This window comes from Euphorbia lathyris, chromosome 1, assembly GCF_963576675.1.
Source record: "Euphorbia lathyris chromosome 1, ddEupLath1.1, whole genome shotgun sequence".
NCBI classification, from domain to species: Eukaryota; Viridiplantae; Streptophyta; class Magnoliopsida; order Malpighiales; family Euphorbiaceae; genus Euphorbia; species Euphorbia lathyris.
Window position 1 is genome coordinate 139,333,561 of NC_088910.1, and position 27,436 is coordinate 139,360,996.

The 27,436-nt window shown below is 31.5% G+C and overlaps 2 protein-coding genes across 2 annotated transcripts; both read right to left on the bottom strand.

The window, feature by feature from the left end:
• Positions 1-3,955: 3,955 nt before the first annotated feature.
• On the bottom strand, positions 3,956-5,098 carry LOC136216014 (uncharacterized). The gene is made up of 3 exons (XM_066002964.1): positions 4,859-5,098; positions 4,555-4,723; positions 3,956-4,478 (listed from the first exon to the last, which is right to left on the bottom strand). Exons 1-3 carry the CDS (start codon positions 5,015-5,017, stop codon positions 4,141-4,143), a joined length of 666 nt encoding a protein of 221 aa, XP_065859036.1. The 5' UTR covers positions 5,018-5,098; the 3' UTR covers positions 3,956-4,140.
• Positions 5,099-18,791: 13,693 nt separating this feature from the next.
• On the bottom strand, positions 18,792-19,801 carry LOC136216030 (F-box/LRR-repeat protein At3g03360-like). Its single transcript, XM_066002965.1, has 2 exons — positions 19,126-19,801; positions 18,792-18,919 (listed from the first exon to the last, which is right to left on the bottom strand). Exons 1-2 carry the CDS (start codon positions 19,769-19,771, stop codon positions 18,888-18,890), a joined length of 678 nt encoding a protein of 225 aa, XP_065859037.1. The 5' UTR covers positions 19,772-19,801; the 3' UTR covers positions 18,792-18,887.
• Between the last annotated feature and the right edge of the window lie 7,635 nt (positions 19,802-27,436).

Sequence of the window (27,436 nt, forward strand, 5' to 3'; positions counted from 1 at the left end):
TGTTTCTTAGGGATGTAAACGGGGTAGGGAATGCATTTCCCATCTCCGTCCTCGACTAGTCGGGGATTCACCATCCCCATCCCCGTGAGCTAAACAGGGACAAACTGATCCCCATCACTGTCTCTATGGGGATCCCCATTCCCCGTTTACAAATATTCTGAAAATGTTTCCACATTCCCCATTCTCCATTCACCACGGGGAATCACTATTTTTATTTAAAAAATCAGTAAAGGCAAAAACGTTTAAGAAATAGTGGCTAATAATATCAAGTATGAACAAACATTCTCAAATTTTACAAATAAAAAAAAAACAAATAATCACATAATTAAGATGTACTTAAATCATATAAAAAAATCAATTATCACGGGGAATAAGCGGAGATCCTCATTAAGGATTAAGGGGCATGGATACCTTTCTCCATCTTCGTTACGAGGGACAAAATTATCCTCATCCATGTTCGATGAGGATCCTTATCGGGGATTTTCCGTCGGGACGGAGAATCCCTACCCTCTACAGGAAAAGTATGTCATTTTGTATCTTATTAGTACTAAATCATAAATATACGTGAAAAAAATCAAATAATTATATTGAGTTTGGTAAATAAAATATAAATATTTTTTCTAATTTGAAAATGTTAATCTATATTTATGTCATTAAATTACAAAGACGTACAAAAAGAATTAACTAATATACAACTGATGATATGAGAATAAAACATTAGTATTTTTTAAATGATATCTGAAATTGATCCAATTTAGTAAAATTACTTTTGATTTCTAACATTAGTGATAAATTATAATATTTTAAAAGGCATGAGTAAAAGTGCTTTTAACTATCAAAGTTAGAGGTTTTGTACATTATATATGGAATATGGGCCGGAGACACATAAGCCCATCAGCCAAAAGGGTTCCTAACACCAATTAGGGAGATCCGCTACATTCTCTCTCTAATTACTTTATTCTCTTTCACTGACTTGATGGTCAGAGTGTTCCCAAAAAACTATTCCAACAAAGGGACGGAGGGAGGGCCAGACATCGCTAGTGATCTACATCTCCACTATACATTATAAGGAGTTAAGAGGAAATAAGATTATTGTTTATTGGTGAATTAAAAGGGTTATACTTTTCCTTCTTTTCATTATTATTCCTATTGCATCTCAACCAGAATAATAAAATTTACTGATTTTTTTTATAAAATATCAAAATAATTTTACCACTAACATTATAAATTATATACTTATATCATTAATATTTACAAGTTAAGGAGTTATAAATTACAGTGTCTTCATTTCGGGAGCACTCGGTTCTCCACATTAAATGAAGGACTTTCTATACATATTTTGGCATGTGTAATACACACGTATTATAAGAGGTCCCATTATTTTAATTATTAAGTGGTATCACAATACATGTGTTCAAATATGAATTGAGGGTCCTCCAAGTGACGTGGATGTCATATGCATAATATAAGAACTCTTTTACATGTACGTCTTATTCAAGTACGTTACTATATCAACAATAACTAGTCTCAAGAAACTGTTAAAGTTTAAGCACGGATCATCCCAAGAGCTAAACCTATTATCGTACCCAATTTTACTAATTTGATTTCAATAAAAGAATAAAATAAAAAATTTATGAAACTTTAACTTATTAAAGTATTACTAACTAGCTTCAAATTAACTAAAATTTCATATTCACAATTTTCATCAATTATAATTAATCAGTATTTGGTTGAATGTTAAAATGTATAATTTAATTTCAACAGAAAATAAATATTTATATTTATAAGCGATAGCTTGAATAAACTTTACTTCTACTTTAGCTCTTTATTTATAGTTGGGATAAAGTGTAAAAATATCCCTAATGTTGGCACCAATAGCAATTTTACCTTTAATGTCTAAAATTTGGATCCATTTCAGACATTATTATAAAACAACGGATATTTTGTTTCTTATTATGCACCAATTGCACATCGGTTGGTTTTTTTAAAAAATAATCATAGGTTTTGTGATTTAATAATAGAAATTGAGATTAATATTTATAAATTCGGTGAAATATTTGAATTTTTTTCCAACTCGTATAAAAGATTGTATATTTTAAAAAAAAAAAAAATTTCACGTCTAATCATATGTTTGTGACACATATGAAATATAAATGCTAAGATTCATGACCGAGAAGACAGATTGGTAAATTATTTCTCAAATTGAACCAACTTGTCAATGTTAGGAGTAAAATTGCTCTTGGCTGCCAACGTTAGAGGTAAAATTGCACTATTTTAGACGTTAAGAGTAAAACTGCTCCTAACGGTAAACGTTACGGGCATTTTTACACCTTATCCCTTTATAGTTTACACGTCCAAAAAAACAATATAAATAATGTGCTATTAACTTTTAACTTTTGATATAAAAAAGGCCTACTACATCATCAGCTCCCTGAACTTGTCCATAATAGCAGACTGGTTTTCTGAACTTTGCAAGTGTCTCACCAGTTCCCTAAACTTGCTTATTTGGTATTACCAGTTCCCTAAAGTTGTCCATAAAAATTGATTAATCAAAACAAAGTATAAGGACTATCTGTGTCATAGTGGAAGATGTATCCTAATAGAAGACTTCTCCTAATAGAAGGTTTTCTAAGAGAAAAAGGATTTGCTAAAACACTATAAAAGGATAAAAGGATGGTGTTTTCTATGGTTAGTTTTTTACAAAGTATCATTACTTGGTGTGTTTTTATCATTGGATGATGGAGTATAAAATTAATCCAATGGTGAAAGTAAGCATAGCCTTTACCATAAAAGGATAGGTATGATAGAACTCTAGAGGTACATTGACATCATTACTTCACAGTAATCCATTATTTTCAACTCTTCAAACCCTTACTTACTTAAGCATCAGCACGGGTTCGCCGGACGTCGACCCATCTCTGATTGTCTATTCTTTCTAAAATGAGGTTCGAAGAAGGACAAGAATGGTGCGTACACTTTAAGTAAATTCCAAAAGACAATACATCACTATAAGCTCATTCAGAAAGGCAATAGATGTATACATGCTATAAAAAATGCTTAATACATCTGTTGCCTCTTGTACTTGGTAAAAAAATTCAATTGGCTCGTAACTTTCAAAAGTTTCAAATGATTTCGTATTCTTATTCAACTGCATTCAATAAGCTCTTATATTTATCCAATTGCATTCAATAACATCTACTCTTGTCTAATAGCATTTCTTGTCAAATTTCATTCAATAACGCCAAAACTTAAACTGCCTCATAAATTTTCAAAAGTATCTATTTATTTGTTTATTTGTTATTTTCTTTTTTATATGTGGTGAGCACTTTGACACGTAACAGATCATCTCTCATTTATGCATCCAACAAATTCTTTTGAAAATAACGGGTTATTGAATGTAATTGGACTAGAATATATTGTAATTTGTAACTTTTAACAGTTTATGGGGACAGTTGAAATACTGAGCCAAGTACACGAGGCAACAGAATGTATTAGTCTTATAAAATGAAGATCAGGTTCTTATCCTGTTCATATGAATTCAAATGTGCAGACTACTAATACTAATACACTAACTTTATCTCAAGTCAGGTTAACAATTGCTCTAATTACTTCACAAGTCACTGAAAATCCTAAATGCTTATCTGCTATCCATGTTGCACCTGACACGGACATAGAAACGGGCGTGACCAAAGAAACAGACACTGCAAATATTATTTTTAAAACATAACCTTCATAAAATAGCCTACAAACAAAAATGGACACGGACACGAATGCAAAAACGCTATTAATCACAAGTGTCTGTGCAACATAGTCTGCTATTCATATGGGAACTGTTAAATTAGCTGATCATTTCAACTTTGTCTTGTGATCCTAATTTTTTTTCTCTTAATCAATGCTTAATACAAAATTCATAAACTTTCAAGATTAGGGCAGCTAAGATCAGAAATCGGTTGATTGTATCATCTGACTCCAACAACTTTTCATGATACAGTTTTCCGTTTGGAATATGAATTGTAAAATGACAATGTTAAAGACAGCAATAAAGATACAGATAAGGGTAACTTTGGAAAGAATGACAATGTTAAAAACAACAATAAAGATAGGGATAAGGGCCAAATTTGACCCGAACTAACAAAATGATCAAAATTTAACTCTAACGTTTTCAAGTAAATCACATCCGGCAAACACTAACCTTATTTTACCCAACTCAGAATGATCCAACTGCAAACACTTAAGAGATTCCCAATTTACTTTCCCATCCGGCAAAAAATCACATGCACATAGCTTCATTTTAACCAATGAAGAATTCTTGAAAACAAATTGTGGCAATAAGTACTCCCTTCTAAATTGCATGTTAGTACAATCACAATCCAAAATGAGCTCCTTTACAGCTTTGATGGCAGCAAAGCGAATCCACAAGGACAATCTAGGATCCAGGTACATCAAAGGGATACCTTTCGAGTCAACAACAAATTTCTCTGTATTCAAGCAATCATGAAGAATAAGTATATTGTCAATCAAACTGCAAACTGATGAATTATCTGATATACATACCATTGGAAACAAAATTGAGGATTGGGTCATCAGTCCATTTAAATGGACACGTCTTGTAAAGGTCCTTCTCAAATGCGTCTTTTGTTAATGGCAAAAAAGAGACGATCCGGTGGATGTCAGAATCTGGCAAGTCATCTATGCAGTCTTCATGCTCGAAGGTTGATAGAATCTTAAAAAAACAACGCAATGAATAATCAGTAACGATTATATAATCATTCAAATTTCAAATGCCACTATTCACCTCTTAAACCAAATTAAACTTAAAAAACTTTCAATGAGACTGAATTCCTAATATGAAACTTACCTGAATCAACCAACGCCCAATTTCTAGCTTCTCAACATGCTCAATCTGCCCAAGAGTTTGTACCAAATTTATGAAGTCATTGTGACTCATTTCGTCTTCAAGCTCCACATCGTCGAAGTAGAAATCAAAAGTAGCATAGAGTGAAGAAGGCAAATTCATTAACTTAAGAGATTTAAACCACACTAGGCCTGATATTCTCAATCTCTTAACATTAGGACATGAAATTTCAATAACACTACATTCGCGGCCAACTCCATCCAAAATAATAGTTTTCAAACTTTTAGATGCAATAACAAGCTCTGGAAACAAATAACAGTTCCATAATTGTAAGTGTTCAAGGAGAGGACTACCACATAAAACATTCTCAAATGCTTTATTGTCCACTTCACAATCACATAACCACAAAGTTTTGAGAGACTCCCAATTTACTTTTCCAACCGACATTAAATGACATGTAGATAACTTCAATGCAACCAATGAAGAATGGTTGAAAAGAAATTGCGGCAAGGAGTAGTAGACGAAGTCGGTATTGAAATTGACAATGAGCTCCTTTTACATCTTTTCTCACAGCAAAACGAATCCAGGAATCCAACTTAGGAAATTGATACTCAGTGAAAGGTTTCAATTTGATGAAGAATTTGTCCATATTGGAGCAATCATGAAGAATTAGGGTTTTGTCAATCAAATTGAAAAACATGAGTCCATTGATACTTCCACCATTTGGATAGAACTAAAGTCTTAACTAAATCGGTTGCTGGCAGGAAGGAGAGGATGCGGTGAATAAGAAAATCCGGCAAGGCACTAAGGCGGTCTTCTTCTTCTTCTTCGCCGAATTTGATTCTTTTATTTCCATTTTCTGAATCGCAGTTTCCAACTCCACTTCCCTCACTTTCCACCATGGAAGATCCACTAGTTCCTGCAGTAAACAAACAGTCAAAAACTGAGATTATTGCGGATTTTGCCCTAGAATGGAGTTTCTATGACAAATAAAATCAGCAAGGGTGCTGTTTAAAAATTATGTTCTGTTTGGTAAAACCGGCACCTAGTATAATTTTATAAACATTCCACGGTTTACATAATTTTTTTAAAGGGATAAGGTACCAAAATAGGCCTAAGGTTTTGGCGGAAGTACCAATTTAGGCTCAACGTTCAAAATCACACCGATATAGGCTTAACGTTTACAATATAGCATCAATTTAGGCCCCACGTACAAAATAGCACTAACATAGACTTAACGTTTACAAAATAATACGAATTTAAGCTTAACGTTTACAAAATATATCCAATTTAAGATAAACGTCATAATTAAATTAATCATATTATATTATTTTCCTATTAACTTTATATGTTATATTTTTATTTAGTTGTATTTTCTTATTTATTATAATACAATTAATTAGTATTTTTGCCCATTAAGACCTTATATTTACTCATGTAATATATGCAAACTAAAAGTAATTGAATATCCACAATATTTCGAACACTAGTTAAAATAATATATGTCAGTGTTCGAAATATTGTGGATATTCAATTACTTTTAGTTTGCATATATTACATAAGCAATGAAATTTAGTAGTCATGGAATCATTTATGAAAAACAAATATAAGATCTTAATGGGCAAGAATACTAATCAATTGTATTGTAATAAATAAAAATATAGAACTAAATAAAAAGATAATATATAAAGTTAATAGGAAAAGAATATAATATGATTAATTGAATTACGACGTTTAGCTTAAATTGTATATATTTTGTAAACGTTAAGCTTAAATTCATATTATTTTGTAAACGTTAAGCCTATATTGGTGCTATTTTGTAAGTGAGGCCTAAATTGATATTATATTGTGAACGTTAAGCCTATATTATGCTATTTTGAACGAGCCTAAATTGGTATTTCCCCAAAAACCTTAGGCCTATTTTTGATACCTTGTCCCTTTTTTAAAATAGTGTAATATGAAACTGGTAGACTAGTTGTCGGATTCCCTTAAAAAATAAAAAATAATAATAATAATTGTTTAGATATAAAACCGGAAGCTAATCCATCGGTTTCTTCACAATTTAAAACTGGTAGATTAGCTACTATACTTTCATCTCTGGTTAACTGCATTATATAGTGGATATAATATTTAACCAAGACGTTTATGAGATTTTATTTATCACAGGAAAATGGCAAAATCTTGTTATTACGATTCAATAGGTGTATGAGTTCTCATTTGAAAATCTACAAAATGGTACAATTTTCAAACAGAAAAAGAAAAGGAAAGTCATACTCTTATACTTATTTTAAAATAAAGGGTTAAATTGGTCCTTCAAGTTGGTATATAGGGTCAATTTAAATAAACTCTAAAAGTATAATATATTTTTGATACCCGAACTTTATCATGTTTATATTTTGATATCTAAAATCTATTTTTATAATTAAAAACTATTATATAATACGCAGCCGCAGAACGCTTTGACGCAATTATCAAGTCCAAGCCAAATAAATAAATAAATTTTTGAGAGACCGAATAAACTTTTATCCATTAAAAAATAGAATTAAGAATATAATAAATTAAGAAATGATGGGTCGATATCATAGAAACTATGTTCATATTTTAGACTTTATAGGCATTTGTTATCTTGTCCATGTCGAATATCGACACACTAGTTAAGTTTTTTTTTTGTCTCTGTTTCGATGAGTTTCTATCAGAATTAATTGTTCGTGGCTCATAATTCTATTTCGAGAGATTTTTAGAAATTTCTTTTATTAGTGCGGTTTTGACTTTTATTTATTTCTCTCGCATTCTATCACTTAATAGAATTATTTCATTAGAAAAACTTCAATAGAATTAAAATTATAAATTCAATTAATTCTTATTCAAAATTGAGTATTTTCTCTTTGTAAATAAAATATATCCAAAATTTATTTTTGTTATATCTGATACTAAAAAATTATTTATAAGAAATAAAAGAAAAAGGTTGACAGTATTCCTGATTTCAAAAGAGTCATGCGCCGGTGCATAATATTGATGCATTAATACTATTTTAGGGTTTAATGAGGGTTGTCTCTCTGTTTTGAGAAGTTTCTATTAGAATATATTGTTTGTGGCTCATACTCCTATTTTGAGAGATTTCCTTTGTTAGTGCGGTTTCAACACCTTTTAACTCAGATATCAAAACATAAACATGATAAAGTTTGGGTATTAAAAATATATTATACTTTAAGTGCTGATTTGATCTTGGATTAATTTGACCCTTCACCCCAATTTTAAAGACCGAGGCCTTGTTCTTTTTGACTGAATTGAACTGAACTGAAATTACTGAACTAAAATAACAAAATTTATATATAAATAATTATAATTATAATTATAATAAATAATGATAAATTATACATATAATAAATTATAAATTATATATAAATAATTATAAGTATAATAAATAATGATGAATTATATTTAAAGAATACTTAATTATAAATAATATATAAAATATATAATTAATAATAAATAATAATAAATTATTTGTAAATAATTATAATTATAATAAATAATGATAAATTACTGAACTGAATTGAAATTGCTGATATTGAAATTAAGTAACAAAGAACAGGCCTGGGTTGATACTCAACGATTGATTTGGGCTAAAACGACCATTCATGCCAACTTGAAAAGCCAATTCGACCATTTATTTATTTATTTTATGAGTTAAATTAACTAGTTCTCTAATTAATTAACTTCTTAATTCTAAAATGGTTAATTAAATTCTCAATTTATAGTTTAAAGGGATAAGTAAAAAAAAAAAACACAACGGAACAAGGATGAACAATTTTACCTATAGTGTCTAAAATCGTGTGATTTTATCTCTAGTGGTTGTCAAGAGAAAATTTACACATAACATTGGCAAGTTGGGTTATTTCAAAAATAATTCATCAAATTGTTTTCTCTGTCATTAATCTTGTCATTTACACTAGCATGTGCACCATTCTATCTCACATTAGTAACAGATCATATACGTATGAATAGACGTGGAAAAAAAATTAAAAATTATATATTGTTAAACGTACGAGTTGGACAAAAACAATCCAAATATTCCGTCAAATTTAAAAATATTAATCTCCAATTCTATTATAAATCATAAAAAATGTGAAATTTGTTTTTTTTAAACAATATACGTGTTTTATAATGATATATGAAATTTACTCAGCTTGCTAATGTACATTTTAATGGTAAAATTGTTCTTTGCTGCCAACATTAGTTAGGCGTAAAATTGCACCAGTTTATATGTTAGAAATAAAATTGCTCCTCGCTGTCAACTTTTGAGACATTTTTGCACCATATCTCTAGTTTAAATTGAGTGTTTAACAATCAAACCGAACTGAAAATATGAAACAATATGTTTCGGATCAAATCTAAGTAGAAGCATAAATCATCTTGTGAGGCCCATTCATCTTTTAAAAACCCAACGATACAGGAGAAGGCCACAACATCACGAATACCGGGAGTCGCCCCACCGCCTAGTCTAGGGTACAATATTGCTTTCACACTCATGACATTCTATAAATGAGTGTGATCTACTTTCTTTATCTTAATTATGTGATATTTCATTTTTTATTCTAACTGGTTTCTAACTTTGGTATCAAAGTGTACCTAATTAAGGGTCCAACCCAACGCATATCAACTAGCATTCGTGAAAGTCAACTTGAAGATTGGACTACACCCAACATTTGGTGTAGTGAGCTTGATCCTACTTTAAAACCTCTAGATCTTTCGTCTGAACAACTCGAGAGATTTTTCAAAAGCATAGACGACTAACTACTTAGAGATACCACACAAACAAAGTCCATTCCTCAACCCAATGACCCAAAAAAGGCATTAGATCCCACGTTGGGAGGAAAAAAATGATCTCAAACCATAATGAGAAAGAGCTTGAAGTACATAATCTCGAGTATAATACAACTTAAAAACGAGATACAACTCGGAACTCTACGACATATCCTAATTCAATGTTGCTAGCCACATGTTGTAAAAGATGCAATTGACTCAGGTCTATATGGCGGAGATTTAATTGTAGTTACAACAGGAAAATCAACAGCTATGGACTTATCTAACAAATGATTAAACATCCTTCTTTGGACACAATGAAGAAAAAGGATGGGACATACCTAAAATCCATGATTAGAGTGCCAACAACAATGTTTTGCCTGAGAAGCAGATCATTTGACATAAGAAAGACAAATAAGTCATAGATTACGTCCTTCCTAATGAAAACACTAAGAATACTTTGACGAAAAAGTCCTAAGAAGTATTATTCTAATGTTTTATGGAATTGTGATTTACCAGATACCATCCCACACTCCCCTCTCGCAGTGCATCATCGACACACCTTTTCCACCTCATTGGAAAACTCTTCATTTGTCTCAATGTTCTAACGTAGAAAATCCAAATGATCTCCATGCGATGATGAACATGTACACTCAATAAGATGATATGATGTGTAAGATTTTTCTCACCATGTAGCTCATGAATAGTATATGCGTTATTATAAGGATATTTAGATTCATTCTGAGATTTAAAGGGCCTAATTGTAGTTTGAGTTGTGGGAGCAGTGAAAGCTGAGTGGGTAAGTACCGATCTTCAGGATGTCTAGCAAAAGGTTACAAGCCTCCTAAAGATGATTTTACCAGGTTTCATTAGATGGCCTCTTTTGTCATACCTTTAAATTTGGAGGTTGCCATGGACGCCCTGGAAAAATGAACTTGTGAATCGTTAAAGAGGAAGTGTTACAAAGATCTCCTTAGAACTTTGGAAGAATTAGTGGCTACAGGGTCAGAGTTTTGTACGTTGTGATGATAGCAAACATCTTGCTGATTACGTAGAGGAAGAAAAGGACAAGGTTAGTAGGGGCCCTAATAGAAAGGATAAAGGAAAACAAGTTAATGACATGAGGGAACCTTGTGAACCGAGAAATAAGGCTCATGGCTCGAGCTACGAAAAATGGAATAACTGGAATCCATTTGCGTGAGAGGAATGAAGACCTAATATGTTTGGAATTAAAATAATATATTTATTTAAGAATGGTCATTACATAGAAGTTCGCACCCCCACTGTTCGTAATGGTTGACAACGGGACAAAAACCATAAAATAGTGAAGGATGAACTCGAGGACAGGCTAAATTAGTCCCTAGGGAGAAAATTTTCAAATTTTACAAGAAATTAAGACATTCCACAAATCAATTGAACCACTTCAAGCAAGTAATTTTAAATTAAACCCATTAAATGATAGATATTCTAAATCAAGAATAAGTAGATGAGTGTCCATGACTCATTCTTTGAAGGGTATCATAGTCTCCTTGTGAAGTCTGTTGTACCAATTATTCCGATATTAGTGAATACATCGAACAACGACTCTTATTACTCATTGAAAACCAACGTTCCTTAATCGTCCCATTTCGTCCCCATCTATTCACATTTATTAATTATGTAATCACATCATTAAATTTTCAATTACAAGCCGTTCACAACATAACATTTGTTTCCGACAAGTCTAAATAAATATCAAATTCATCTCCAAAAATCTCAATGATAAAAAAGAAGCCCACAAGATTCAAATGTAGGGAACCTCCCCACTACTTAATCCAGGAGTAGGACCATACTTCCACACTTATATCAACCTATGTATTACGTGTAAATTACACCAATGGCCATTGAACTTTGCTCTTTTTAACATTATGGGCATTGAATTTTACACTTTTAACACTGGTGGCCACTCAACGCCTCAAAATGATTGTTGACGATCTCAAATAAAGTTCAAAGAGTCAATGATATTCTAAAGAACTTCAATTCTTGAAAATTTTCATTTTAAGGTCATTTTTGCGTTGTTTGGTTAGGAGAGAGTAAATTTTTAGAGAGAGAAAGCTCCAAAAAAATATGATTTTAGAATATAAAAATCGCGGTTTCATGGTAATTGTTATTCTGAATAACTTTAATAGCCTAATACATCACCAACTACCAAACTGATTTATAATTTGCAACTATGGTTCGGTTTTTTTAATTTTGATTTGGTTTTCATTTTGTAAAAAGTATTGTGAACATTGGATGAAATGGAGATCACACATTTATAATCATTATAAATACTTATACTGAGTGTATTTTTTTTAATTATAAATATTTCTAATGAACATATTTTTAATCATTATACATAGTTTTTAGTAAAAAGTATTGTGAACATTGGATGAAATGGAGATATACATTTATAATCATTATAAATACTTATAATGAATGTATTTTTTTTATCATTATAAATATTTCTAACAAACGTATTTTTAATCATTATACATAGTTTTTAGTAAGAGTAAATGTCCACCCATTGTAAGTTAATAATGAGTGGAATTATTATGCTCATTAATACTTTTAGTAAGAAGCGCTTCTTTAAGGAGAAACTTGTGCTCATTAATAACTTTTAATGAGTGTAATTAGACTTTTAATGAGTCGACACCTGATTTGCAGCCTGCAACTCATGCCTCTATGAAGGTGAAACTAAAGTTTGTGTTCAAGGCTGCTGCCTCTCCGGTGACTGCTTCATCAGATAATTCAGGTGCAATAAGTGCTCCGCCACACATTGTTATCAACACTCGTCCAAAAATGTGGAATTTTCAAACCCAAGATGCTTGTCTATAAAAAAATGTTAGAGATTAATATAACATCTATTATTGGGCCTTAACTATCAACTTGAACATTTAGTTCAATGGATTCTATGGCATGGTTGGTTGGATGGGTCAACATTACATTGAAGGTGAAACTAAAGTTTGTGTTCAAGCCAATATTAGAGTGGAGATTAATATAGTTAATATTTTTTGGAAAAATAGTTCTTTCAAATGAACATTTTAGTACTTTTTGTTTTGTTTAATGATAAAAGAACATGATATTACTTATGGGACAAATGAAGTATATTTTCTAAGACAAATAGGGAATTATTTCTACTCTAATTTTAATGAAAAGTAGTTTTGCTTGTGAGTAAATATTATTTTAGTAGGGATAAAATTATCATTGTAAGTTTATAACGAGGATATACATTGTTCTCGTTAATACTTTTACTAAAAGATCTTAGTAATAAAGAGTGCCTTGAAAGTAATTAGCCTCACCTGATATAATTTAGTACGAATATTTGGGCTCTTAATGAGAATATGCCCCCTCATTATAAGCCCCACATGTTTTGTGGCAACATATTCACCAACACACTCGATCATACTTCCATGTAAGAGAAACTCGCTAAATGTTAAACATATTAACCACAATGAACACTCATAATTTATTTTTACTTTAAAAAGGCCGTAACAAAATTGACACGCACAGGCCGAATTCGGACCCGTGGTGTAGGCTATGAGTTCTTTGCCTTCCTCCAAAAGTTAATTTCTTTTTGTTTTTTTTGGAAACTCTGCTCCAATTTACTTCCAACTCGTATTGTGTTGGATCAGCGTCTTAGGGTAGATATGCTTCTTTGTGTATTTGGTCTCAATGATAACTTTCTAGGTTGCATATCATACAATTATGTCCTTATATCTTATATAGAAAGTACCATTTTTTAAACAAAATAATAATAATTAAAATAACACACAATACCATTTCTACAGCAAAAGAAAATAACACAAGAAAATATTAAGTGAAAACTAGTTAATGTTTATTTCACCATTATTATAATTTGATAAACAGCTAATAAAAAAAACATAAAATGATAAAATTCAACCTCCAACAAAACTTAAAATATCCCTAATTATTCAAACCCTAATCCTAAAAATTGAATTTTCCATCATAAGAATTTCCAAATTGCCAATTAGAATCAGAAACATTATCAAACTCCAATGTTTTGCCATCACTTACAGTCACTTGGAAAGACAAACTTTGGCCTACCAAATTACTTCCAGTCTGCCAATTTTGGCCCCAATTTCTGGACATTTGAAGCCTTCCATTAGTTTTTGCCATCACTAACTCCATGAAAGTGGTATTTCTCACCCCCTCAACTTGTCCATTTACCCCTCCAACTCATAGAACGTCATATTTACCCCCTTAACTCCACAAAAGTGGTATTTCTCACCCCTTATAATCCATTATCGAGGCCTAAATTGATACATTTTTCAAACGTTAAACCTATATTTGTGTTATTTTGCACGTGGAACCTAAATTGATACTTCTCCAAAAACCATAGGCCTATTTTGGTACCTTATCCCTATTTAACTTGTTTATATTAATGTTTTTGTTATTTGTATCTTTTATTCATTCCTTCTCTTTTCAATTTTTTGGCTAGTTAAATTTTGATTATCTAATTATTGTAATACAATATTATTGTAATAAACGCATAAAGGATCAATATAATTATTAAATTAAAAAAAAACTGATATTAAAAAAATATATTTTCAAACACATTTGAATAAGTCCTATTAATTTGGTACTATAAAAGGGTAAGAAATACCACTTTTATGGAGTTAAGGGGTAAATAAGATCATAAGGAGTGAGAAATATCATTTTTATAGAGTTAGGGGGTAAATAAGACATTTGATGAGTTGGTGAGGGGTAAAATGACTAATTTGGACAAGTTAAGGGGGCTGGAGGAACATTAGGCCATTTCAATAACTAAATTTTGGTGCAATGAGATCCACGTATTGATGGGTTGCTTCAAAATCGAAACAATAACCATTATATGGTTATAGGAAAAATGATCAGAAAATGGGAAGAAATAGTGAACGATTGAAGCGTAGGAGGAATCAGAGTCGTAATGAGAGGTTGATAGCTCCAAATCTGGAAGTTGAAACTCAATGCAAAGGTAATTCATTAATAATCAGAACAAAGTACAAGGACTATTTAAGTAGTAGGAAATAAATGATGACACGTGGAACAGATCTCAAGACCACGTGAAGCATTGAGAGCCTTCATATCAAGTGATCACGTGGAGCATTAGGGTCTTTTAGATCTATCAGCTTCCAGAAACCGTTTTCCATAAAGGAAGACCCATCTGCTCGTAAATTGAAACCATTTGTGTCATAATGGAAGATGTATTCTATACTTTAAAGCACCATAAAAGGACAGGTGTGGCAGAACCCTAAAAGTACGTTAACATCACTACTTTAAAGTATTCTATTATCTTCAACCCTTCAAACTATTGCTTACTTAGGCATCAGTGCCGGTTCAACGGACGTTGACACATCTCTGACTGTCTATTCTTTCTTAAATGAGGTTTGAAGAATGACAAGAAGGCTCCGAACACTTTAATAAATTTTGGAAGACAATAGTTCACTATAAGTAAGTTCATAATAGCAATAGATGTACAAGGCTCAATACATCTGTTGCCCCTTGTACTTGCAAAAAAATTCAATTGCCCCCTGAACTTTCAAAAGTTGCAAATAACAACATATTTTTATTCAACTGCATTCAATTCAATAACCTCTACTATTGTCTAATTGCATTTCTTGTCAAATTTCATTCAATAACCCAAAAACTTCAACTGCCTCATAAGCTTTCAGAAGTTTCTATATTTGGCATTTTTTTTAATACTGGGTAGCACTTTTACACGTGACAAAGTATTCTCTCATTTATACATCCAACAAATTCTATTGAAAATAAAGGATTATTGAATGCAATTGGACTAGAATTTTAGGTCATTTGCAACTTTTGACAGTTTAGAGGACAGTTGAAATATTGGGCCAAGTACACGGTGCAACGGAATGTATTAACAGATGTATTAGTCCTATAAAATGAAGATCAGGTTCTTATCCTGTTCGTATGAATTCAAATGTGCAGACTACTAATACTAATACACTAACTTGATCTCAAGATCAGGTTCAACAATTGCTCTAATTACTTCACAAGGCACACAAAACCCTAAATGCTTATCTGCTATCTATGTTGTACGTCATTGACATAGAAATGGAACTGGACATGAACAAGAAAACAGACACAGGATAAGTTCAGGTTCTTATCCTGAATTCAAATGTGCAGACTACATATACACTAACTTTATCTCAAGTCAGGTTCACCAATTTCTCTAATTACTTCACAAGTCACAGAAAATCCTAAATGCTTATCTGCTATCTATGTTGCACCTGACACGGACACAGAAATGGACATGACCACAGAAACGGACACATGAAATGTTATTTTTAAAACATAACCTTCATAAAATAGCTTATAAACAAAAATGGACAAGGACACGAAATACAAAAACGCTATTAGTCAGAAGTGTCCGTGCAACATAGTCTGCTATTCATATGGGAACCGTTAAATTAGCTGATCATTTCCACTTTGTCTTGTGATCCTAATTTTTTTCTCTTAATCAGGGCCGGCCCTGGGCATAGGTCCGGGGCGCGGCCGCCAAGGGCCCAAGGCTAAAAAGGGCCCAAAATTTTTAATTTTATTGAATATATACTTTTTTTTTTGTTATAAATTTAGTTATATTATCCATTAGGTCTAAAAATTGATCAAATTTCTATTTTTAGATTTTTTAGTACAATTTTTTTTATTAAGGGCCCATTATCTCTTATTTCGCCTGAGGCCCCTAAAATGTCAGGACCGGCCCTGCTCTTAATCAATGCTTAATACACAATTCACAAACTTTCAAGATTAGGGCAGCTAAGATCAGAAATCGGTTGATTGTATCATCCGACTCTGACAACTTTTCATGATACAGTTTTGTAAAATGACAATGTTAAAAAAAGCAATAAAGATAGGGATAAGGGCAACTTTGGAAATAATGACAATGTTAAAAACAGCAATAAAGATAGGAATAAGGGCCAAATTAGACCCGAACATATAAAATGATCAAAATTTAACTCTAACGTTTTCAAGCAATATCAATTTTATCTTTACATTATAGAAAGTTTGAAAACAATGTTTTAACCGTCTGTCACATCAGACCTTCCAAACATCAATTATGTTTAAGATACTAAGGGAGTGTTTGATCACTCCATTTTCACCTCCTGGTTGCCTTTTCACTTCAAAAAGTAGAATTTTAGGTTTTTGGTTGAACACCTCCTGTCTGCCTTTCATAGCCGAAAAATAGCTTTTTTTAAAAAAGCAGTGAACCCTGCTTTTTGGAAAAGTAGTCTTTTCAAACAGCAAAATACATCATGTAAAACAAACAAACCCTAAATTTTTTAGACCATCTCCAACAGCCTCTTAGTGACTCCTCAAAACACTAGGAGCTTCTACATCCTCTGTATTATTGAGGAGCTCCTACTACCTCCTTATTTCATTTTTTTTATAAATAATTTATTATCGAGTAGACTCGCCCCTCTCATTATTAATAAATATAACAATACTTATTAATTTTAATGATAAAATAATATATAAAGAGTGAATATGAGAAGTATTGTTGGAGATGATATGTCAAATTCACTCAGAGTCAATTGTTTATATTATTTTAGAATCTGGACTAGGAGTTGGAGATGATTTTACTAACATCTTACAAAAAAAACCTATTATGCTAATAACTAAGTCTACCACATATAAGTTAATATCACAAAAAATTGTCAAAGTATCTAAAATTTTTACAATGTTACTGATATAGTTATAACACATAAAAATGTACGAAACTAATATTTACTGACAAACTTGTTTATAAGATCTGATGGGACAGTTAAATAAAAGTGAAACCATTCTTTTCAAATTTTTGGTAACGTAAGGGCTAAAATTGATCGTAGTTGGAAATGTTAGGATTAATTTACACCATTTCATTTAGGACTAAATAACGTTATCCTTATCCCATAAAGATAATATTTGGTACTCAAGACTAGGATATTTATCCCTATCAGTCGTTCTACTACATCAGTTTTCTATGAAATGGTGCACAAGATTAGAATTTCTGACTCTAGAGATTAGAGAAGAAATAGGGTTTAAGGAAGCAGAAGAATAGAAAATAAGGTAGAACAGAGAATTAACAACTATTTAAGCAATGAAACTCTAATTAACCACCTAAATAATACCTAATAATCTGACAATGGACATACATATGAAGGTCAACATCTACTCTCGGTTCAACTCAACTCAGTTTCAGAAAAAGCTCAAAGTAACAAGGGAAGATAATGATCTAGAATTCAACCTTATTTCAGCCTGTGTTCAAAAGGAACTCTTCATCAAAGATTGTGTTCAAACACCACCGCAAAATGGTCTAGTAGAAAGGATGCATCAACATATATAAGGGCCTTTTTGATTCAGCTATTAGATAATTATTGTTTTGTAAATTGACGAGTAACTATTGTTTTAAGTAAAATGACTAACATGGACATATTTTAAATCAATCAACAAACTAATATGTGGAGTATCTTGCAGTAAACATGAGATTTCTAACCAAATTCAAGGAAAATAACAATGGCAATTCATCAACTTTAGCTACCAAGGCCTGGGAAAACAGAACCGTTCATTTACTATAGGCATAGCTAACAAGTAAAAGGTCTGATTCTTTTGGCCATCACAATAGGCATAAAGATGATAATGAGATATCAGACAAGTTGCTCACAAAGAAATTGAAGAAAACTACAAAAGGAACGGGAGTTTGAAATCACTTCATGTTGTAGCTGCAGTTTATTGTCCGAAATGGACAACAGTGGCACAAGAGACCTTTTTGCTATTATAGCCATAGCAGAACTCTCCATTGAGACACTGGTGAAGTTTTGGAACGACCTTTTTCTTCTTTATGTTAAATAGCAATTGTTCTGAAATTAATATAAGAAACAAGCACAACTTTTGAGACAAAAACAAAAAAGTGACCTAATGAGGAGATTCATAGAATTAAATGGTTACTCAATTTTCTAACGAACACAAACTCACAATCATCAAAGAAAGAAGCAAGTGAATTACTATCTTCAAAAATGGAACCAAAATAACAGCAGAGTTGATACGATTCATTGAGAGTAACAAGTCAATAACTATCTAGCAATCAACTCTTGCTAAAACATAAGGGAAGCACAAAATTATCATTAAAATTTGCAGAATGGGTAAGGTGGAGAGGATACCATTTTCTTACGAACTTGAAGCACAAAATCCATCTGATCCAGCAGCTTCAAGTATACCCACCTTTTCTAACTTTAATATCTGTTACAAGGAGCTAAAACTTAAACTCACTTGTAATAAGAATTAATTCTCATATTTAACTGCAAAATATTATCTTTAGACAATTATATTAAGAAGTCATGGGGATTTAGTTGCCCTACATTTGTTAGTTGCCCTACGTTTATAGGTAACAGATTTCTGATCCTCAAGAACGCAAAGAAATATTAAATTTTTTGTCAAACAATTACCTTTAAAAACCAATACAGAATTTATAGCTCCTCGCCTCGTCAACGCAATTTCTACCTCCTCAACATGTACAATCTGCTTCATGGTCTCCTCAACCAAATTCATGCAGTCATCACGACTAATATCATCTGATTCTAGGACATACAAATCCAATGTAGCATGCAGTGAAGAAGGCAAGTTCGTCAATTTAAGACATGTAGAACCCACCTGTCCCCATATTTTCAAGCTCTCAAGATTAGGACATGAAATTTCTAGGATAGGACAGTTCTTACCAAATTCTTCTAGAATAATAAATGTTTTCAAATGCTCGGAAGCAACAACAACGGCACCTTCAAAGCTACAACATCGTAATTCTAAGCATTCAAGCAAAGGACTACCAGATAAAACATGCTCAACCGCTTGATTACCCAACTCAGAATGATCTAACTGCAAACACTTAAGAGATTCCCAATTTACTTTCCCATCCGGCAAAAAATCACATGCACATAGCTTCATTTTAACCAATGAAGAATTGTTGAAAACAAATTGCGGCAATAAGTACTCCCTTCTAAATTGCATGTTAGTACAATCACAATCCAAAATGAGCTCCTTTACAGCTTTGATGGTAGCAAAGCGAATCCACAAGGACAATCTAGGATCCAGGTACATCAAAGGGATACCTTTCGAGTCAACAACAAATTTCTCTGTATTCAAGCAATCATGAAGAATAAGTATATTGTCAATCAAACTGATGAATTATCTGATATACATACCATTGGAAACAAAATTGAGGACTGGGTCATCAGTCCATTTAAATGGACATGTCTTGTAAAGGTCCTTCTCAAATGCGTCTTTTGTTAATGGCAAAAAAGAGACGATCCGGTGGATGTCAGAATCTGGCAAGTCATCTATGCAGCCTTCATGCTCGAAGGTTGATAGAATCTTAAAAAAACAACGCAATGAATAATCAGTAACGATTATATAATCATTCAAATTTCAAATCCTACTATTCACCTCTTAAACCAAATTAAACTTAAAAAACTCTCAATGAGACTGAATTCCTAATATGAAACTTACCTGAATCAACCAACGCCCAATTTCTAGCTTCTCAACATGCTCAATCTTCCCAAGAGTTTGTACCAAATTTATGAAGTCATTGTGACTCATTTCGTCTTCAAGCTCCACATCGTCGAAGTAGAAATCAAAAGTAGCATAGAGTGAAGAAGGCAAATTCATTAACTTAAGAGATTTAAACCACACTAGACCTGATATTCTCAATCTCTTAACATTAGGACATGAAATTTCAATAACACTACATTCGCGGCCAACTCCATTCAAAATTATAGTTTTCAAACTTTTAGAGGCAATAACAAGCTCTCGAAACAAATAACAGTTCCATAATTGTAAGTGTTCAAGGAGAGGACTACCACATAAAACATTCTCAAATGCTTTATTGTCCACTTCACAATCACATAACCACAAAGTTTTGAGAGACTCCCAATTTACTTTTCCAACCGACATTAAATGACATGTAGATAACTTCAATGCAACCAATGAAGAATGGTTGAAAAGAAATTGCGGCAAGGAGTAGTAGACGAAGTCGGTATTGAAATTGACAATGAGCTCCTTTACATCTTTTCTCACAGCAAAACGAATCCAGGAATCCAACTTAGGAAATTGATACTCAGTGAAAGGTTTCAATTTGATGAAGAATTTGTCCATATTGGAGCAATCATGAAGAATTAGGGTTTTGTCAATCAAATTGGAAAACATTTCGTGAGACATACCATCATTAGGAAAGAATTTGAGAACAGGAACATGAGTCCATTGATACTTCCACCATTTGGATAGAACTAAAGTCTTAACCAAATCGGTTGCTGGCAGGAAGGAGAGGATGCGGTGAATAAGAAAATCTGGCAAGGCACTAAGGCGGTCTTCTTCTTCTTCGCCGAATTTGATTCTTTTATTTCCATTTTCTGAATCGCAGTTTCCAACTCCACTTCCCTCACTTTCCACCATGGAAGATCCACTAGTTCGTGCAGTAAACAAACAGTCAAAAACTGAGATTATTGCGGATTTTGCCCTAGAATGGAGTTTCTATGACAAATAAAATCAGCAAGGGTGCTGTTTAAAAATTATGTTCTGTTTGGTAAAACCGGCACCTAGTATAATTTTATAAACATTCCACGGTTTACATAATTTTTTTTAAAGGGATAAGGTACCAAAATAGGCCTAAGGTTTTGGAGGAAGTACCAATTTAGGCTCAACGTTCAAAATTGCACCGATATAGGCTTAACGTTAGACTTAACGTTTACAATATAGCATCAATTTAGGCCCCACGTACAAAATAGCACTAACATAGGCTTAACGTTTACAAAATAATACGAATTTAAGCTTAACGTTTACAAAATATATCCAATTTAAGATAAACTTCATAATTAAATTAATCATATTATATTATTTTCCTATTAACTTTATATGTTATCTTTTTATTTAGTTGTATTTTCTTATTTATTATAATACAATTAATTAGTATTCTTGCCCATTAAGACTTTATATTTGCTCATGTAATATATGCAAACTAAAAGTAATTGAATATCCACAATATTTCGAACACTAGTTAAAATAACACATGTCAGTGTTCGAAATATTGTGGATATTCAATTACTTTTAGTTTGTATATATTACATTAGCAATGAAATTTAGTAGTCATGGAATCATTTATGAAAAACAAATATAAGATCTTAATGGGCAAGAATACTAATCAATTGTATTGTAATAAATAAAAATATAGAACTAAATAAAAAGATAATATATAAAGTTAATAGGAAAAGAATATAATATGATTAATTTAATTACGACGTTTAGCTTAAATTGTATATATTTTGTAAACGTTAAGCTTAAATTCATATTATTTTGTAAACGCTAAGCCTATATTGGTGCTATTTTGTAAGTGAGGCCTAAATTGATATTATATTGTGAACGTTAAGCCTATATTATGCTATTTTGAACGTTGAGCCTAAATTGGTATTTCCCCAAAAACCTTAGGCCTATTTTTGATACCTTGTCCCTTTTTTAAAATAGTGTTACATGAAACTGGTAGGCTAGTTGTCGGATTCACTTAAAAAATAAATAATAATAATAATAACTTTTTAGATATAAAACCGGAAGCTAATCCATCGGTTTCTTCACAATTTAAAACTGGTAGATTAGCTGCTATAGTTTCATCTCTGGTTAACAGCAATATATAGTGGATATAATGTTTAACCAAGACGTTTATGAGATTTTATTTCTCACAGGAAAATGGCAAAATCTTGTTATTACGATTCAATAGGTGTATGAGTTCTCATTTGAAAATCTACAAAATGGTACAATTTTCAAACAGAAAAAGAAAAGGAAAGTCATACTCTTATACTTATTTTAAAATAAAGGGTTAAATTGGTCCTTCAAGTTGGTATATAGGGTCAATTTAAATAAACTCTAAAAGTATAATATATTTTTGATACCCGAACTTTATCATGTTTATATTTTGATATCTAAAATCTATTTTTATACTTAAAAACTATTATATAATACGCAGCCGCAGAACGCTTTGACGCAATTATCAAGTCCAAGCCAAATAAATAAATAAATTTTTGAGAGACCGAATAAACTTTTATCCATTAAAAAATAGAATTAAGAATATAATAAATTAAGAAATGATGGGTCGATATCATAGAAACTATGTTCATATTTTAGACTTTATAGGCATTTTTTATCTTGTCCCTGTCGAATATCGACACACTAGTTAAGTTTTTTTTTGTCTCTGTTTCGAGAAGTTTCTATCAGAATTAATTGTTCGTAGCTCATAATTCTATTTCGAGAGATTTTTAGAAATTTCTTTTATTAGTGAGGTTTTGACTTTTATTTATTTCTCTCGCATTCTATCACTTAATAGAATTATTTCATTAGAAAAATATCAATAGAATTAAAATTATAAATTCAATTAATTCTTATTCAAAATTGAGTATTTTCTCTTTGTAAATAAAATATATCCAAAATTTATTTTTGTTATATCTGATACTAAAAAATTATTTATAAGAAATAAAAGAAAAAGGTTTATAGTATTCCTGATTTCAAAAGAGTCATGCGCCGGTGCATAATATTGATGCATTAATACTATTTTAGGGTTTAATGAGGGTTGTCTCTCTGTTTTGAGAAGTTTCTATTAGAATATATTGTTTGTGGCTCATACTCCTATTTTGAGAGATTTCCTTTGTTAGTGCGGTTTCAACACCTTTTAACTCAGATATCAAAACATAAACATGATAAAGTTTGGGTATTAAAAATATATTATACTTTAAGTGCTGATTTGATCTTGGATTAATTTGACCCTTCACGCCAATTTTAAAGACCGAGGCCTTGTTCTTTTTGACTGAATTGAACTGAACTGAAATTACTGAACTAAAATAACAAAATTTATATATAAATAATTATAATTATAATTATAATAAATAATGATAAATTATACATATAATAAATTATAAATTATATATAAATAATTATAAGTATAATAAATAATGATGAATTATATTTAAAGAATACTTAATTATAAATAATATATAAAATATATAATTAATAATAAATAATAATAAATTATTTGTAAATAATTATAATTATAATAAAAAATGATAAATTACTGAACTGAACTGAAATTGCTGATATTGAAATTAAGTAACAAAGAACAGGCCTGGGTTGATACTCAACAATTGATTTGGGCTAAAACGACCATTCATGCCAACTTGAAGAGCCAATTCGACCATTTATTTATTTATTTTATGAGTTAAATTAACTAGTTCTCTAATTAATTAACTTCTTAATTCTAAAATGGTTAATTAAATTCTCAATTTATAGTTTAAAGGGATAAGTAAAAAAAAAACAGAACGGAATAAGGATGAACAATTTTACCTATAGTGTGTAAAATCGTGTGATTTTATCTCTAGTGGTTGTCAAGAGAAAATTTACACATAACATTGGTAAGTTGGGTTATTTCAAAAATAATTCATCAAATTGTCTTCTCTATCATTAATCTTGTCATTTACACTAGCATGTGCACCATTCTATCTCACATTAGTAACAGATCATATACGTATGAATAGACGTGGAAAAAAAATTAAAAATTATATATTGTTAAACGTACGAGTTGGACAAAAACAATCCAAATATTCCGTCAAATTTAAAAATATTAATCTCCAATTCTATTATAAATCATAAAAAATGTGAAATTTGTTTTTTTAAACAATATACGTGTTTTATAATGATATATGAAATTGACTCAACTTGCTAATGTACATTTTAATGGTAAAATTGTTCTTTGCTGCCAACATTAGTTAGGCGTAAAATTGCACCAGTTTATATGTTAGAAATAAAATTGCTCCTCGCTGTCAACTTTTGAGACATTTTTGCACCATATCTCTAGTTTAAATTGAGTGTTTAACAATCAAACCGAACTGAAAATATGAAACAATATGTTTCGGATCAAATCTAAGTAGAAGCATAAATCATCTTGTGAGACCCATTCATCTTTTAAAAACCCAACGATACAGGAGAAGGCCACAACATCACGAATACCGGGAGTCGCCCCACCGCCTAGTCTAGGGTACAATATTGCTTTCACACTCATGACATTCTATAAATGAGTGTGATCTACTTTCTTTATCTTAATTATGTGATATTCCATTTTTTATTCTAACTGGTTTCTAACTTTGGTATCAAAGTGTACCTAATTAAGGGTCCAACCCAACGCATATCAACTAGCATTCGTGAAAGTCGACTTGAAGATTGGACTACACCCAACATTTGGTGTAGTGAGTGTGATCCTACTTTACAACCTCTAGATCTTTAGTCTGAACAACTCGAGAGATTTTTCAAAAGCATAGACGACTAACTGCTTAGAGATACCACACAAACAAAGTCCATTCCTCAACCCAATGACCCAAAAAAGGCATTAGATCCCGCGTTGGGAGGAAAAAAATGATCTCAAACCATAATGAGAAAGAGCTTGAAGTACATAATCTCGAGTATAATACAACTTAAAAACGAGATACAACTCGGAACTCTACGACATATCCTAATTCAATGTTGCTAGCCACATGTTGTAAAAGATGCAATTGACTCAGGTCTATATGGCGGAGATTTAATTGTAGTTACAACAGGAAAATCAACAGCTATGGACTTATCTAACAAATGATTAAACATCCTTCTTTGGACACAATGAAGAAAAAGGATGGGACATACCTAAAATCCATGATTAGAGTTCCAGCAACAATGTTTTGCCAGAGAAGCAGATCATTTGACATAAGAAAGACAAATAAGTCATAGATTACGTCCTTCCTAATGAAAACACTAAGAATACTTTGACGAAAAAGTCCTAAGAAGTATTATTCTAATGTTTTATGGAATTGTGATTTACCAGATACCATCCCACACTCCCCTCTCGCAGTGCATCATCGACACACCTTTTCCACCTCATTGGAAAACTCTTCATTTGTCTCAATGTTCTAACGTAGAAAATCCAAATGATCTCCATGCGATGATGAACATGTACACTCAATAAGATGATATGATGTGTAAGATTTTTCTCACCATGTAGCTCATGAATAGTATATGCGTTATTATAAGGATATTTAGATTCATTCTGAGATTTAAAGGGCCTAATTGTAGTTTGAGTTGTGGGAGCAGTGAAAGCTGAGTGGGTAAGTACCGATCTTCAGGATGTCTAGCAAAAGGTTACAAGCCTCCTAAAGATGATTTTACCAGGTTTCATTAGATGGCCTCTTTTGTCATACCTTTAAATTTGGAGGTTGCCATGGACGCCCTGGAAAAATAAACTTGTGAATCGTTAAAGAGGAAGTGTTACAAAGATCTCCTTAGAACTTTGGAAGAATTAGTGGCTACAGGGTCAGAGTTTTGTACGTTGTGATGATAGCAAGCATCTTACTGATTACGTAGAGGAAGAAAAGGACAAGCTTAGTAGGGGCCCTAATAGAAAGGATAAAGGAAAACAAGTTAATGACATGAGGGAACCTTGTGAACCGAGAAATAAGGCTCATGGCTCGAGCCACAAAAAATGGAATAACTGGAATCCATTTGCGTGAGAGGAATGAAGACCTAATATGTTTGGAATTAAAATAATATATTTATTTAAGAATGGTCATTACATAGAAGTTCGCACCTCCACTGTTCGTAATGGTTGGCAACGGGACAAAAACCATAAAATAGTGAAGGATGAACTCGAGGACAGGCTAAATTAGTCCCTAGGGAGAAAATTTTCAAATTTTACAAGAAATTAAGACATTGCACAAATCAATTGAACCACTTCATGCAAGTAATTTTAAATTAAACCCATTAAATGATAGATATTCTAAATCAAGAATAAGTAGATGAGTGTCCATGACTCATTCTTTGAAGGGTATCATAGTCTCCTTGTGAAGTCTGTTGTACCAATTATTCCGATATTAGTGAATACATCCAACAACGACTCTTATTACTCATTGAAAACCAACGTTCCTTAATCGTCCCATTTCGTCCCCATCTATTCACATTTATTAATTATGTAATCACATCATTAAATTTTCAATTACAAGCCGTTCACAACATAACATTTGTTTCCGACAAGTCTAAATAAATATCAAATTCATCTCCAAAAATCTCAATGATAAAAAAGAAGCCCACAAGATTCAAATGTAGGGAACCTCCCCACTACTTAATCCAGGAGTAGGACCATACTTCCACACTTATATCAACCTATATATTACGTGTAAATTACACCAATGGCCATTGAACTTTGCTCTTTTTAACATTATGGGCATTGAATTTTACACTTTTAACACTGGTGGCCACTCAACGCCTCAAAATGATTGTTGACGATCTCAAATAAAGTTCAAAGAGTCAATGATATTCTAAAGAACTTCAATTCTTGAAAATTTTCATTTTAAGGTCATTTTCGCGTTGTTTGGTTAGGAGAGAGTAAATTTTTAGAGAGAGAAAGCTCCAAAAAATATGATTTTAGAATATAAAAATCGCGGTTTCATGGTAATTGTTATTCTGAATAACTTTAATAGCCTAATACATCACCAACTACCAAACTGATTTATAATTTGCAACTATGGTTCGGTTTTTTTAATTTTGATTTGGTTTTCATTTTGTAAAAAGTATTGTGAACATTGGATGAAATGGAGATCACACATTTATAATCATTATAAATACTTATACTGAGTGTATTTTTTTTAATTATAAATATTTCTAATGAACATATTTTTAATCATTATACATAGTTTTTAGTAAGAGTAAGTG